General features: G+C 44.7%; 1 protein-coding gene across 1 annotated transcript in view; it reads right to left on the reverse strand.

Annotated features, from left to right (window-relative positions):
• The window catches only part of LOC132817567 (protein mono-ADP-ribosyltransferase PARP12-like), a 43,386-nt gene that overhangs the window by 4,443 nt on the left and 24,520 nt on the right, over positions 1-14,423 (reverse strand). The window contains exons 6-10 of the mRNA XM_060828078.1: positions 12,698-12,866; positions 8,239-8,359; positions 5,645-5,741; positions 2,559-2,646; positions 1,432-1,562 (exon numbers count right to left, since the gene is read on the reverse strand). Coding sequence (XP_060684061.1) covers positions 1,432-1,562; positions 2,559-2,646; positions 5,645-5,741; positions 8,239-8,359; positions 12,698-12,866 — 606 coding nt within the window. The remainder of the gene's footprint in view (positions 1-1,431; positions 1,563-2,558; positions 2,647-5,644; positions 5,742-8,238; positions 8,360-12,697; positions 12,867-14,423) is intronic.

Below are 14,423 nucleotides of genomic sequence, written 5' to 3' on the forward strand. Positions count from 1 at the left end.
ATGCGAGCATAAGTGGTATAGTTAGTAAGTTTGCAGATGACAAAATTGGAGTGTAGTGGACAGTGAAGAGGGTTATCTCAGATTACAACAGGATCTTGATCAGGAGTGGCAGATGGAGTTTAATTTATATAAATGTGAGGTGCTGCATTTTGAGAAAGCGAATCTTAGCAGGACTTTAGATTAGATTAGATTAGATTACTTACAGTGTGGAAACAGGCCCTTCGGCCCAACAAGTCCACATCGACCCTCCGAAGCGCAACCCACCCATACCCCTACATTCACCCGTTACCTAACACTGTGGGCAATTTAGCATGGCCAATTCACCTGACCCACACATCTTTCGACTGTGGGAGGAAACCGGAGCACCCGGAGGGAACCCACGCAGACACGGGGAGAACGTGCAAACTCCACACGGTCAGTCACCTGAGGCGGGAATTGAACCCGGGTCTCAGGCGCTGTGAGGCAGCAGTGCTAACCACTGTGCCACCGTGCCGCCCACTTATACACTTAATGGTAAGGTCCTAGGGAGTGTTGCTGAACAAAGAAACCTTGGAGTGCAGGTTCATAGCTCCTTGAAAGTGGAGTTGAGGTAGATAGGATAGTGAAGAAGGTGTTTGGTATGCTTTCCTTTATTGGTCAGAGTATTGAGTACAGGAGTTGGGAGGTCACGTTGCGCTGTACAGGACATTGGTTAGGCCACTGTTGGAATATTGCAATTCTGGTCTCCTTCCTATCAGAAAGATGTTGTGAAACTTGCAAGGGTTCAGAAAAGACTTACAAGGTTGTTGCCAGGGTTGGAGGATTTGAGGTTAAACAGGCTGGGATTGTTTTGCCTGGAGTGTCGGAGGCTGAGGGGTGACCTTACAAAGATTTATAAAATCATGAGGGGCATGGATAGGATAAATAGACAAAGTCTTTTCCCTGGGGTGGGGGGAGTCCAGAACTAGAGGGCATAGGTTTAGGGTGAGAGGGGAAAGATATAAAAGAGACCCAAGGGGCAACATTTTCACGCAGAGCGTGGTACGTGTATGGAATGAGCTGCCAGAGGAAATGGTGGAGGCTGGTACAATTGCAACATTTAAAAGGCATCTGGATGGGTATATGAATAGGAAGGGTTTGGAGGGATGTGGGCCAAGCGCTGGCAGGCGGGACTAGATTGGGTTTCGATATCTGGTCGGCATGGACGGTTTGGACTGAGGGGTCGGTTTCCGTGCTGTACATCTCTATGATTCTATGTGCTTCTCACACATCAAACGTCTTCTGTCTCAGGCTTAATGGGGAAAAGGCAAACATAATTTAAATTCGCCCATTTTGTCTATAATATTCTTAACAGTTGCTAACATTCAAAACTATTTAATTGGTCAGAAAATACTTTGAGAGGACCATGGTCATGGAAGGTGCTATGGAAATGCAAGTCTTTCTCTTACAAACCATTGAAAGACTTCCCAAAGAGCCAGATTTTGGACTCGCTCGATTTTCTGGATGACACTGTTTCTCATTGTCTGCTGAAAGAGGGTCTGCACCTGTTTATATTCCTCTGAAGACTCAAGCACTCGAACAAGCTGCAGATAGAATCAGAGATCAGAGTCTCAGAGCACAGGGGACAGAGCACCCTTTAATACAGCAAACATTCAATACATTTGTTTCACTTTAACCAACTACTTTAAAATGGAAATACATTTTCGGTATTCTGATAACACTACAAATAGGAGTCAGTTAATGAGGGAGACAGTTAGCAGTACACATCAACTTATAAATGAGTGAATCTGCTTAAGAAGCAAGATGACTAGAAGTGCACATTGACTAGTCAATGAGTAAATCTGCTTAGTGAGTGGGCTGTTTTCCATGGAGTATCAGAGACTGAGGGATAACCTTATAGAGGTTTATAAAATTATGACAGGCATGGATAGGATAAATAGACAAAGTCTTTTCCCTTTGGGGGCGTGTGGGGGAGGGGGAGTCCACAACGAGAGGGTATTGGTTTAGGGCAAGAGGGGAAAAATTTAAAAGGAACCTGAGGGGCAACCTTTTCATACAGAGGGTGGTGTGTGCATGGAATGAGCTGCCAGAGGAACTGGTGGAGGCTGGTACAATTGCAACATTTAAAAGGCATCTGGATGGGTAAAGGAATAGGAAGGGTTTAGAGGAATATGGGTCAAGTGCTGGCAAATGGGAGTATTTAGGATACCTGGTCAGCATGGATGAGTTGGACTGAAAGGTTTGTCTCCATGCTGTACATCTCTATGACCGTGTGAATGAGATGGTAAGCAGTGTATGCTTACTGATGCTTGCTTAAAATCTTTGCATTCACAAAGCACCTTTCTTGCAAATTGACTGCCACGTCTTGCAACAGCGAGTACTCTTCAAAAGTTTTGGTATAACTAATCCAGTAGTTATAGAGTGCTTTGGAACATCCTGGAGTCATGAGAGGTGTTATATGAATGCAAACCTTTAATGCCAGCTCCTTCAGAACATTATTACCTCAAATTCTGTTCTTCTCCTGCAGAACAGTGAGTGTGATATGAGTTGCATTGTTCGATCAGCTGACAGTCCTTTACCTTGTAGCCATTAGTCGGCTGAGCTGACATTTCCCAGTGAGTTGGAATGACTGTACTTTGAGCTGCTTCATCTTTGACCTCGTTGTTGCTGTAAGAGGGAGACAGCAGTTCACTGAAAGACCTTTTCAAGGTGACCGTCAAAAGCCTGTCACAGGCTGCATGCTGTTCCACACGGGACACATGGCATTTGGGCCAGTGCTGCACAATGTAACATGTGTAAACAGGGCAATGACACCCAACACCTCAAACCTGTCTTGCCATTCAGTCAGATTGTGATTGGGGGTCACAGCTCAAATTTACTGATCCACCTTACTGCTCCAAATCACTTCCTGATTGAACATCTGTACATCCCAATCATGAAACCAGCAATTAGCTTCTACAGCCCTTTTGGCAGAGGGAATTCCAGATTTCCTCCATTAGCCTGTGCATGAAACAGTGCTAGCTGATCCCTCCCACCTGGCCCAGCTTTTAATATTTGAATTGTTTAGGGATCTGATGTCAGGTTGTCTATTTTCATTGCTTTTTCGAGACAATGAACAGATTGCAAGAGGTCACTTCAGAGGTCAGTGTCTGGAATCACATGTAAGTCAGATCAGTCAAGGATGGCAGCTTCTTTCGCTGAGGGGGATGAGTGAACAAGGATGTGTTTTTAACGACAATCATCATAGTCATCATTAGACTCCTTCATTCCAGATTTTTATTGAATTCAAATTCCATCATCAGCCATGGCAGGATTTGAACCCAGGTTCCCAGAGTATTACCTCAGTCTCTGGAGCACTAGTCAAGCACCAAAACTATTAGGCTATTTCCCTCATAGCTTACTCTGCCTGCATGCTAACTGTCGGTGTTCCTGGTATGGTACACCCAAGTCTCGTTGGACATCAACATTTCACAGTTTTAACAAAGTATTAAATGTTTCCATTCTTAGGACCAAAGTGAGTAACCCCCAATCCCCACATTACACTGTACTGCCATCTTGGTGCCTGCTCACTTAACTTGTCCCCTTTCAGTCTCTAGGTGTCCTCCCCACAGTGTTGCTTACAGATTAACCTCCAGGATACTGCAAGCAACCCTGGAGAAACAGAATGGTGGCAACATGAAAATAAATGATGTTTTCTCTATTTTATATATTTGTTCATTAATTATAAAAACAAGGGAACACAGGAGGAAGGCTGGTGTGATTGATTGCCAAGGTTCGTTCAATTGGGTGATGAGCAATTCATCCACCTTCCAGTTGGTGCAGGAAGGGAGGGCCCTGTGATGATGGACATGTTCAGGAACCAATGGTGACAGCATGGGCAGTCATGTGATGATACCTATAAATATATCCAAATACAGTCGGCAAACTTACCAGGGGCATGGAGGAGGGATCTCACAGCACAGTGGTAGTATTCCTACCTCTGGGCCAGCAGGATCAGATTTAAGTCCCACTTGTTCCAGAGGTGTGTACTAATGAGTAGATCAGAAAATAGCTAGCAGGGACATCAGGCAATTCATTGCCACCTTGGAGGTTTAGCTACTCTTACTGATGGGGACAGCTCCATTCATTTGTATAAGAATGGGGCAGACACGACCAAAGAGAATACGCAAGAGAAAGAGGCTGATGGATATACCTACAAAGATCAGAGTTGAGATTAAGGGACCACAAGACTCAGCTTTTGGCTCAGAATTGATAGTTCAGAATGCATAACATTGGGCATTTATGTTTGCAATTTGCACCTCTATTGCAAGGGCATTGGAACAGAACTGAAAAAAAGAGTCTGATATCAATTGTACGCCAGTTAGTGGGAGCATACCGACTACTTTGAGCTATATTGATCTCTGTACTGAGGAAACAATATACTTGATTTGGAGATAACAGTGAAGGTTCATTCAGTTGGTTCCTGGGATGAGGGAGTTTTTCCTATGATGAAAAGCTGAGTTAATTAGACCTATCTGCCACAGGAAATGGTGGAGGCTCGTACAATTGCAGCATTTAAAAGGCATGTGGATGGGTATATGAATAGGAAGGGTTTGGAGGGATATGGGCCAGGTGCTGGCAAATGGTACCAGATTAGGTTCGGATATCTGGTCGGCGTGGATGTTCTCTAGAGTTTAGAAGAATGAATGACGATTCATTGAAACGTAACAGATTCTGAAGGGGCTTGATACTAAGAAATCACTGACCCCCACATCTTCCTGGCTGGGGAACCTGGGACATAGGGGCACAATTACAGAAAAGGGGGCCCATCATTAAGGATTGAGATGAGGAGTAATTACTTCAGAGGCTTGTGAATGTTTGGAAGTGGCTTCCCCTGAGGGTTGGGGTTGCTCTGTCAGTGAATATTGAAGGCTGAGACTGACAGATTTACGGTCTATCAGGGACCCAAGGATAAGAGTCACAGGCAGGAAAGTGGAGATGGTGGAAAGGTGAGGATATCAAGCGGCGCACAATGGTGCGAACATTTTAGGATTTTATTCGACGTTCAAGCCGTTGGGGATTTGGGAGCCAATGTAGGTCAGAGCATCGCGGGAACGTCACCAGCTTCTGGGAAAGATGTGTGGTCTCCGATGGGATTGATGGGAAGGGGTCTGGTAGGCGGGAGATTGGGAGCCTTTGGGGAGGGGACTGTGTTTGGTGTGGGGGGGGGGGTCAGTCTGAGTGACTGAGAGTGGGGGAGGGTAGACTGTCTGACTGACTATTGTGGATGAGGGGGCTGTGTGCGTCCGTGTGTGTGTGTACATGTGTGCGTATACATGTGTGTGTACGTGTGTGTGTGCATGTATGTGATTGTTGGGGAAGTTTCTGTGAGTGGTTGTGGGGTCGGTTTTGGAAGTTACCCAGAAATCGGAGCTGGGGCTATTCCTCCTAACCTTTCCTGGCTCACTATTGCAGAAATACTTTAGACTTCTGAAGTCCCTGATTCTCCCTAGGAGGTGGGGAATTTTTCGGAGGGATCCAGGTTCTGAGTACTTGCCCATCGGTACTTCCCAGGCAATTCCCAGATAGGCAATGCATCGGGAATACCACAAGGTTCCAAGGCAGGTCTCTTCAGGTACACGGAATCTCCAGCTGTCAGGGGATATTCCAGCATGTGTGTCAGTACCTGTACATCCGCCTTTCCATTTCCTGCTCCGACACAAACCGAGGTCTTCTCCGGACTTCCCTGCACGTTCCGAGAACCATGTTCTTCTGAATCATTGCTGAACAAGAAGTAAAATAATGTCGCCATTTTAACCCATGCACAAAAATCTTACAAGCAAATACTACAGCTGCTAAACAGGAAGGGTCAAAGTAAACAGTCTCCAAGAAAACACCACCCATTGTCTCACCCAGTGTCTCACCCTGTGTCCCACTCTGTGTCCCACCCTGTGTCTCACCTGTGTCTCACCCTGTGTCCCACCCTGTGTCCCACTCTGTGTCTCATCCTGTGTCCCACTCTGTGCCCCACCCTGTGCCCCACTCTGTGCCTCACCCTGTATCCCATCCTGTGTCCCACACTGTGTCCCACTCTGTGTCTCACCCTGTGTCCCACCCTGTGTCCCACCCTGTGTCTCACCCTGTGTCCCACCCTGTGCCCCACCCTGTGTCCCATCCTGTGTCTCACTCTGTGTCCCACCCTGTGTCCCACCCTGCTTTAGGGTCAGTCTATAACTGCCTCTTGTTTTTTTGCCTGGGAGGTTTGGTACAGTGGGAAGCCTCCAACTTGCCAGGTTTGTAGTGATTGGTTTACTCTTCAGGTTTTAGCCAGTTCAGCTGTGGACATTTTCACGTGTGAAACGGGACTAGTTTATTCCGTGAGAATCAAGTAGGCACTTTACTGAGGACCTGGTGACACCAGCATGTGTTCTCAGTCACCATATCGAGGCCCTTTGACTGATTTCCGTCACCAATCTTCTGCTCACAACCTGATGTCTCTCACTGTCCTTGTATGTCTGAGCCTCTTCACTTTGTATCAGAAAACATCAAAAGGCGGTGGTTCAGTGGACGTTACTCTCGCCTCTAAGTCAGAAGGTTATGGGTTCAGACCCCAACCCAATCCAGGCTGACATGCCTGTGAAAGTTATGGTCAACTTGCCCTTCAATCCTGCCAAGACACACAAGTGCCCAGTGAAGTTCGCACAGTTAGCTTCCCGACAGTGTCGAAACAGGCCATCGAGTCCACACTGACCCTCCTAAAAGCAGTCTACTACCTGCATCTCCTACAGTCAATCTGCCTAGCTTGCACATCCTTGGACAGGATTGGTAATTTAGCACAGCCAATTCACCTGACCTGCACATCTTAGGCCTGTGGGAAGAAACCGGAGCACCTGAAGGAAACCCATGGAGAGTGTGCAAACTCCAGAAGGAAACATGCCCGAGGCTGGAATTGAACCTGGGTCCCTAGCACTGTGAGGCAGCAGTGTTAACCAATGAGCCACCATGCCGCCCAATTTGGGTACTAAAACTTAGCTTGATACTTTAGCACAGCGGTGAGGGAGTACTGCACTGTCAGAGAAGCAGCCTTTCAGACGACGTGATGAACCAAGGTTTCATCTGCCCCCTGAGGAGAATGGAAATGGCAGCATTCAAGGCAGAGCAAGCATGTTCCTCCTGCTGTCCTGGTCAATTCATATCAGAAAAGGAGATATGCTGATGGAAGTAGATTTGTTCGTGGAACTTTACTGTGCACACATTGCTGTGTTTCCTACATTAGAACAGCACTTTAGGGGCTGTAGAGTTTTATGGGATACTCTGGCCCATGCGAAAGGCAGACTTGATTAATGCAAACCCATTCTCATTCTTTAAAATGAATACTAAGCTTGAATGGGGTGGCATAGTGTCTCAGTGGTTAGTATTGCTGCCTCATAGCACGAAGGGCCTGGGTTCAATTCCACCTTCAGACTACTATATGTGTGGAGTTTACCCACTCTCCCCATATGGGTTTCCTCCTATAGTCCGAAGATGTGCAGGTTAGGTGTATTGGCCATGGGAAATGCAGGGTTACAGGGATAGGGTATGGGGGTGGGATGCTCTTCAGAGGGTTGGAATGGACTTGATGGGGTGAATGGCCTGCTTCCACACTGTAAGGATTCTATGATCTATTCTTAAAAGTCCCTCATTGAGTATGGGAGTTGGGAATGTCATGTTGAGGTTGTGCAGGACGTTGATGGGGTACTGTATCCAGTTCTGATCGCCCTGCTATAGGAAGGATACAATTAAATTGGAGAGGGTTCAGAAAACATTTGCCAGGAGTGGATGACTTGAGCTATAAGGATAGGCTGGGATATTTTTCCCTGGAGCATAAGAGGTTGAAGGTTTATAAAATCATGAAGAGCACAGATAAGGTGACTAGCAAAGGTCTTTTCCCTAGGGTGGAGGGAGTTCAAAACTAGGGGGCGTACTTTTAAGGTGAGATGAGAAAGATTTAAAAGGGACCTCAGGGGGAACGTTTTCCACACAGAGTAGTTTGTATGTGGGGAGAACTGCCAGAGGAAGTGTTAGATGTGCATACAGTTACAATGTTTACATTTGGGTAAGTACATGAACAGGAAAGGTTTGGAGGGGAAAGGGACACACACAGGCAGATGGGACTAGTATAGTTTGGGAAACTTGGTCAGCATGGATGAGTTGGACCGAAGGGCCTGCTTCTGTGCTGTATGACTCTATGGCACTTGGTGAGCTGGATGTGAGTTCCTCCTCACAGTGAAGTGGCCGTACCTTCAAAGTCCACCATGTAGGGATGATTGTCGACCTGGAATCCTACTTTATCTTTGCTGTCCACCAAGTACAGGTTCTCCAGAACGGTCGATGTGACTGAGGAAACAGCATTTGAACTTCCCTGTCAGATAACAACACCAGAGGTCAGGCCAATGGCCAACTGAAAGCCAAAACACAGTGGGCATAGTGCAAATCAGAACAAAAAATGCTGGAAAAAACTCAGCTGGAGTCAGGCTGTGGAGAGAGAAAGACAGCCAATATTGCCGCACATTCGAAAGGAAGATTAACTTTTATGAGTTGTTAAGCCAGTGGAAAGTGGCAGGAAGAAATTAAAGCTTTGGGAGAGGTTCAGGGAAGATTAAATAACAAAATATTTCCTGGTGCAACAGCAAAGAGGATGGGAACAGATATAATAAAGAAAGGTCACGTCCAAATGAAGTGTGAATTGGTACATTAATAAAAAACCTGAGTGCAACATCAAGGCAGAAAGAAACAACACAAGACCAAATCAACAGGACTATTGTTGGACTAAGGTGAGGAGAACTTCCTTCACCTGGAGAGTGTAACTCTCTACCACAGAAAATAGTTGAGGCCAAAACATTGAATGTTTTAAAGATGGAGATAGATATAGCACCTAGGATTAAAGAGATCAAACAGTATGGGGAGAGAGCAGGGACAGATTACTGAGCTGGATGATTGGCCGTAATCACACCAAATGGTGGAGCAGGACTGTATAAGAATGGTTTTCTATATAAGAATGGTTCTTCCGTCAGATCCGAAAGGTTACATCTCCAATGGTTCACGTACTTCGGAATAATCAGGAATGAAAACCGAGAGAGATTTACGAGTTGACAATCCAAATGAGAAACAAAACTTGAAAAGTTATTATCTCCAAATTGTTAGCGAACCATGCCCAACTACCGCAGAAATACGCTGATCAGAAAGTTAAAGGTGTGGCTTAAATTGTGAAGCAGGGGTTTCACTTCATGGGCAACTGGGGCTATTACTGAGGAAAGGCAGGAGCTGTTCCTTGGAATGGGTTTTACTTAAACCGGGTTGAGGTCAGCATCCTGGTGAATTGAATTAGAGCAGCACATCTGACTTTTAACAAATAAGAGTTGGACAGTGGGAGTAGATAGGAGGAAAGTTAAAGCCAAAGGTCCAGGGTAGAGAGTGGTTGGAGTGAAAATAAGCAGAGCTGGTCAGGGAGGGGCACTGACAGTAACAAACAGACTCGTGCATTAGTAACAAGGTTGACATCAGGGGAAAAATGTGGGCGATGTGAAAGTTAAAGGAACTATAGCTGAGTGTGAAAAGCATTCACAATAAACTAATAGCACGTAGACAATAATAGATCACTGAAAGAATATAAAAAGAAGGTAGATAGATCTTTGAAATATCGGGGAGTTGAGGATCATAAATGAGTTGACATGAAAGAGGAGTTGAGGCCTGGTGACAATCAGCCATGGTTTTGTTGAATGGCAGGGCAGGGCTGAGGGACCAAATGGCCTATATATGCTCCTGTTTCTTCTGCGCTTGATAGAATTGCTCACTAAGTGATCAAGGTGTTGAATTTTTTCCTTTATTTTTCTACTTAACACTAGGAAGGACTGTAGTGTTAACTTACAACATCATTTTTCTACTTATACCAAGAACATGGCACAGTGGTTAGCACCTGGGTTCGACTCCTGCCTCAGGCGACTGACTGTGTGGAGTTTGCACATTCTCCCTGTGTCTGTGTGGGTTTCCTCTGGGTACTCCGGTTTCCTCCCACAGTCCAAAAATGTGCAGGTTAGGTGAATTGGCCATGCTAAATTGCCCGTAGTGTTAGGTGTAGGGGAATGGGCTTGGGTGGGTGCGCTCTGGAGGGTATGTGTGAACCTGTTGGGCTGAAGGGCCTGTTTCCACACTGTAACTAATCTAAGTAAGTTATGTTACCACCTGTACCTAGGTACCTTTGTACCTAAGATGGTGCCATGTGTGGCGACATTGTACACTCTTCACTGTACGACTATTCTAGAGTACACGTGACAATAAATTAAATCAAATCAAGGTTTGTGAATTAAATATTCGAGGCTTCTTAACTTTAGGAGAGATTAACATTAGGATTAGGAGAGAACAACCCAAAACAGATCAGTTCTGACCCGACACGCTAACTCTGGTTTCTCTCCACAGATGCTGCCAGACCTGCTGAGCTTCTCCAGCAATTCCAGTTTCTAATGTGGAATAAGCTGCTTTAGTATTGTGTGATGAGAAAGGTTAATACCTAAACTTGTACTAAAGAGACTTCCAGGGAAAAGTGACTATTATGTGACAGAATCTGATATCAAAATTGAGAGTGAATTAATTGTGTTTGAACATAGAGTCTAAGAAAGGAAATTATGTTGATCTGTGGGGTGAGTTATCGTTGATGTTGACTCGGAAACTACACTTGAAGGAATGACAGTTTACAAGCAATGGCAAGTATTTAAAAAAAGAATAATCAATTTGAAATCTTGGCACAAGTGTACAGTCCTTTACAGCATGAAAAGGGCCTTAATTGTCTAACCATGACTAACAAGAGGGTGAAAACAGTATTGAATCAAAGTTGTGTAATTTACTAGGAAGAGGAGTAAACCTGAGGTTGGGGGAGATTTTAGAATAAATCAGGAATAAACAGTGAATTTGACAGCAAAAGACAAGGAAAAATGTTATATTTTTATAGATACATAAATAGGCAAGTGAGGTAAGTGAAAATAAGCAGGGATTAATCAGAGGCAGATACCTGACTTGACCACCAGGGTTTAAGAAAGGGAGCAAAAGAGATAGTGGGTGTATTGGTTGTGATCCTTGAGAATTTAATAACTTTTAAAACAGTTCCCTTTAAGCACTGAAAGTAGGATAAGTTGACCCCATTATTTAAGTTAGGGAGTTTCAGAAACCTGGAGACATCGGGCAATGAGAAGATCTATTACTGAGTCAAAACAGCACTTTAAAACAAGTTATAAAATGATTCAGCAGTCATCTGCTGCTGGGCCGAGTTGGTGAGTGCAGAGGCATAGTGCACTGTTGCCAGGAAGGAAATGGCTTTACTCCACGGCTCAGTGGGGAGCACACTTGCTTTAGAATTGCAAAATTCTGGGTTCAAGTCCTAAGTCCAGGGCTTGAGCACAAAAATTCAAGTCAGACACTCAGTGAGAGAGCACTGCAATGTTGGTGATTCCACCTTCTGAATGATTCATTAAACTGAGGCCTCCATCTACTTGGCCAAATTTAAAAGATCCCGTGGTATATTTCTAAGAATAACAAGGGCGAGATCCCTTGTCAACATTACTCAGCAGGTCTGGCAGCCTTCACAGACCCTATCTGACCCGGTGAGTAACTTCAGCCTCATCGGTTTGTATTCCAGGTTTCAATGTTCTGCTTTTTGAGCTATCCCCGGCTAACCTTCAATCAATATTACAGAAACAGGTTATCTGGACGTTACAGCAGTGCCTTCTGTGGGAGTTTGCTGTGCACAGATTTGGCTGCCACATTTCCTACCCATTACTGCAGTGACTAAATTCCAAAAGGATATCATTGGATGTCCCAAGCTTGTGAAAGTCAGGTCCTTCTTTTCTCTTTAGAAACAGACAAGTGTTTACTGAGGATCTTACTCGTAAAATGGATCATAGGAAACCAGGATATAATGTATATGTTTGTTCATCAAGCCTTCAATAAGGTGCCATCACCAACAAGGCTAATGTCTCTTGCCAACCCATTGATGGGCTGTGAGTAGATGGTAGCCCATCTCCTTGAATCACTGCAGACCGTAATAATTAAGAAGTGCTTTAACTTTGACTGAGTGGCAATGAAGGGATGGTCATATTTGTTCAAGTTCGGATCGTGTGTGAAGGTGTCTCTTTGTCTTTTTTGAATTATAAAGCTCATAGGTTTGAAAACAGCCTTGGTGAGTTGCAGCAGTGCACTGTGTAGTGCTGCTATTGTGCACTAGTGGTGGAGAGAGGGAATAGTTCTGAAGGCAGAAGGAATGCTGATAAATCGGGCTGCTTTTCCCAGGTGCCAAGCTAGAGAAGCTGCATCCATTCAGGCAAGTGGAGAGTCACATAGTCTCCATATTACCAACACGATACAGAAACCCTGGTGAAGGCACAACAAAGATTCACATGGATTATACGAGAACAGAAAAGTTACAATTATTGACAAAAAACTGTACAGACTAGAGTTTTTTTAAATCTGTAAGCAACAGGCTGAGAGGTGACCTGAGAGAGTTCTTTAGGACTATGAAGGGATTTGATAGGGTACACTAGGAGAGTTCAATACTAGAGGAGAGAACTCTAGGATCATTAACAAATCCAATTCAATATTAAAGTCATTTGGCAGAGAACATTAACATAGACTAGTCTGGACCAGACGGGTCAAATGAGCTGTTTCTTTTGATATGGTCTATGTAATTCAACACAGGAAGCCAGGAGCTCACCTGTTTGCCATATTCAATCCATTCTGCGGCCTTAGCCTGCCAGTACCAAAGCCATTCAGTGGTTAAGATGTAGTGCTGAGGTTTGGTGACGGACGAGACGGTGGACAGACGCCTCACCTTGTTCATGTTGCTGGTCATGGTCATGAAATTAATGGTTGGGGGCCCAACTCTGCCTCGGAAAATAAACAGACAATTCAGTTGTAATTTAAAGGATAAAGTGAATTCTGATCGGACGTTATACTTGTAGGTATTACTGTGCATCAGCACCACAAAACAAACATTCTAGAAAGTTAAAAATCACACAATATCAGGTTATAGTCCAATAGGTTTAATTGGAAGCACTAGCTTTCGGAGCGCTGCTCCTTCATCAGTATAAGATCGTATACAGTACTCCACAACCACTTGATGAAGGAGCAGCGCTCCGAAAGCTAGTTCTTCCAATTAAACCTGTTGGACTATAACCTGGTGTTGTGTGATTTTTAACTTTGTCCACCCCCAGTCCAACACCGGCATCTCCAAATCATTACAGAAAGCCTCACGCTGGGATGGAAATCACCTGCAGCCTAAGTATTAAGCTACTCAGGAGTAGCCCCAGTGCACTGATGCAGCTAAAGCCGAGGATGACTGAAAGCTAACACATCGTGGTGTGACACCCCATGGTCTGTGTGTTCAACCCTCCGAAGGAAGTGAGTATGTTGATGGAAAGCAGTCACAGAACATCAAGGCCCCTTCAATGCAAAAGCAATGGTATCAGCTATGAAGATATTAAATGGCAGGAGTAGAAGCAATCAGCTGTCCAGTTGGCTCCTTATTGATTTGTCTGTTTTAGATAGTATTGTTGAATCACTGACATTGAGTAGTTGGCGAGAGGATGAGGAAACCACGAGGGATGTGGACTCAGTTATCCTTCTACTAAAAGGCATGTAACTCCATTAAACTGGGACTGACCATGTTTTCAGACTGGTTAACAAGACAGAGCTGGGAAAAGGAGAAAGTGAGGTCTGCAGATGCTGGAGATCAGAGCTGAAAATGTGTTGCTGGAAAAGCGCAGCAGGTCAGGCAGCACCCGAGGAACAGGAGAATCGACGTTTCGGGCATGAGCCCTTCTTCATAATAACCACTTTACATTCTTCCCCAGACATAAACATTCCCCTCATTACTAACACTCTTATTTCTCCCCTTCCCTTCATTAGTGCTGTCGGTGGTTTTTAGTTGACCTAAAAATGGCTGAAGAAGACTGGTAGCTGAAGCAGTTATTTACACAGTAAGAATCGTGACCTTCATTTTCATAGCAACCAGACAAGATAATAAAATGTTTCATTGAAATCACACAAGTGGATCTTATTAAGAAAAAGCAAACATGTAGCCACTGCCTACACCGAGACAGATTTGAGAAGGCAAGCACTGATAGAAACCCTTCATGCAAGTTCATTTAACACAGACACAGACACACAGAGTCATACACACACACACACACACACATACTCTGTCTCTCACACACAGACATACTGTCTCTCTCTCTCTCACACACACAAACACACATACATACAGACACAAACACACACACTATCTCTTTCACACATACACATACAGACACACACACAAGCACACACACACTGTCTCTCTCTCTCTCTCTCACACACAGACACAGTCTCTCTCTCTCTCACACACACAGACACACTCTCTCACGCACACCAACACACACACTGACACTATCTCTCACACA

This window comes from Hemiscyllium ocellatum, chromosome 7, assembly GCF_020745735.1.
Source record: "Hemiscyllium ocellatum isolate sHemOce1 chromosome 7, sHemOce1.pat.X.cur, whole genome shotgun sequence".
Lineage (NCBI taxonomy): Eukaryota > Metazoa > Chordata > Chondrichthyes > Orectolobiformes > Hemiscylliidae > Hemiscyllium > Hemiscyllium ocellatum.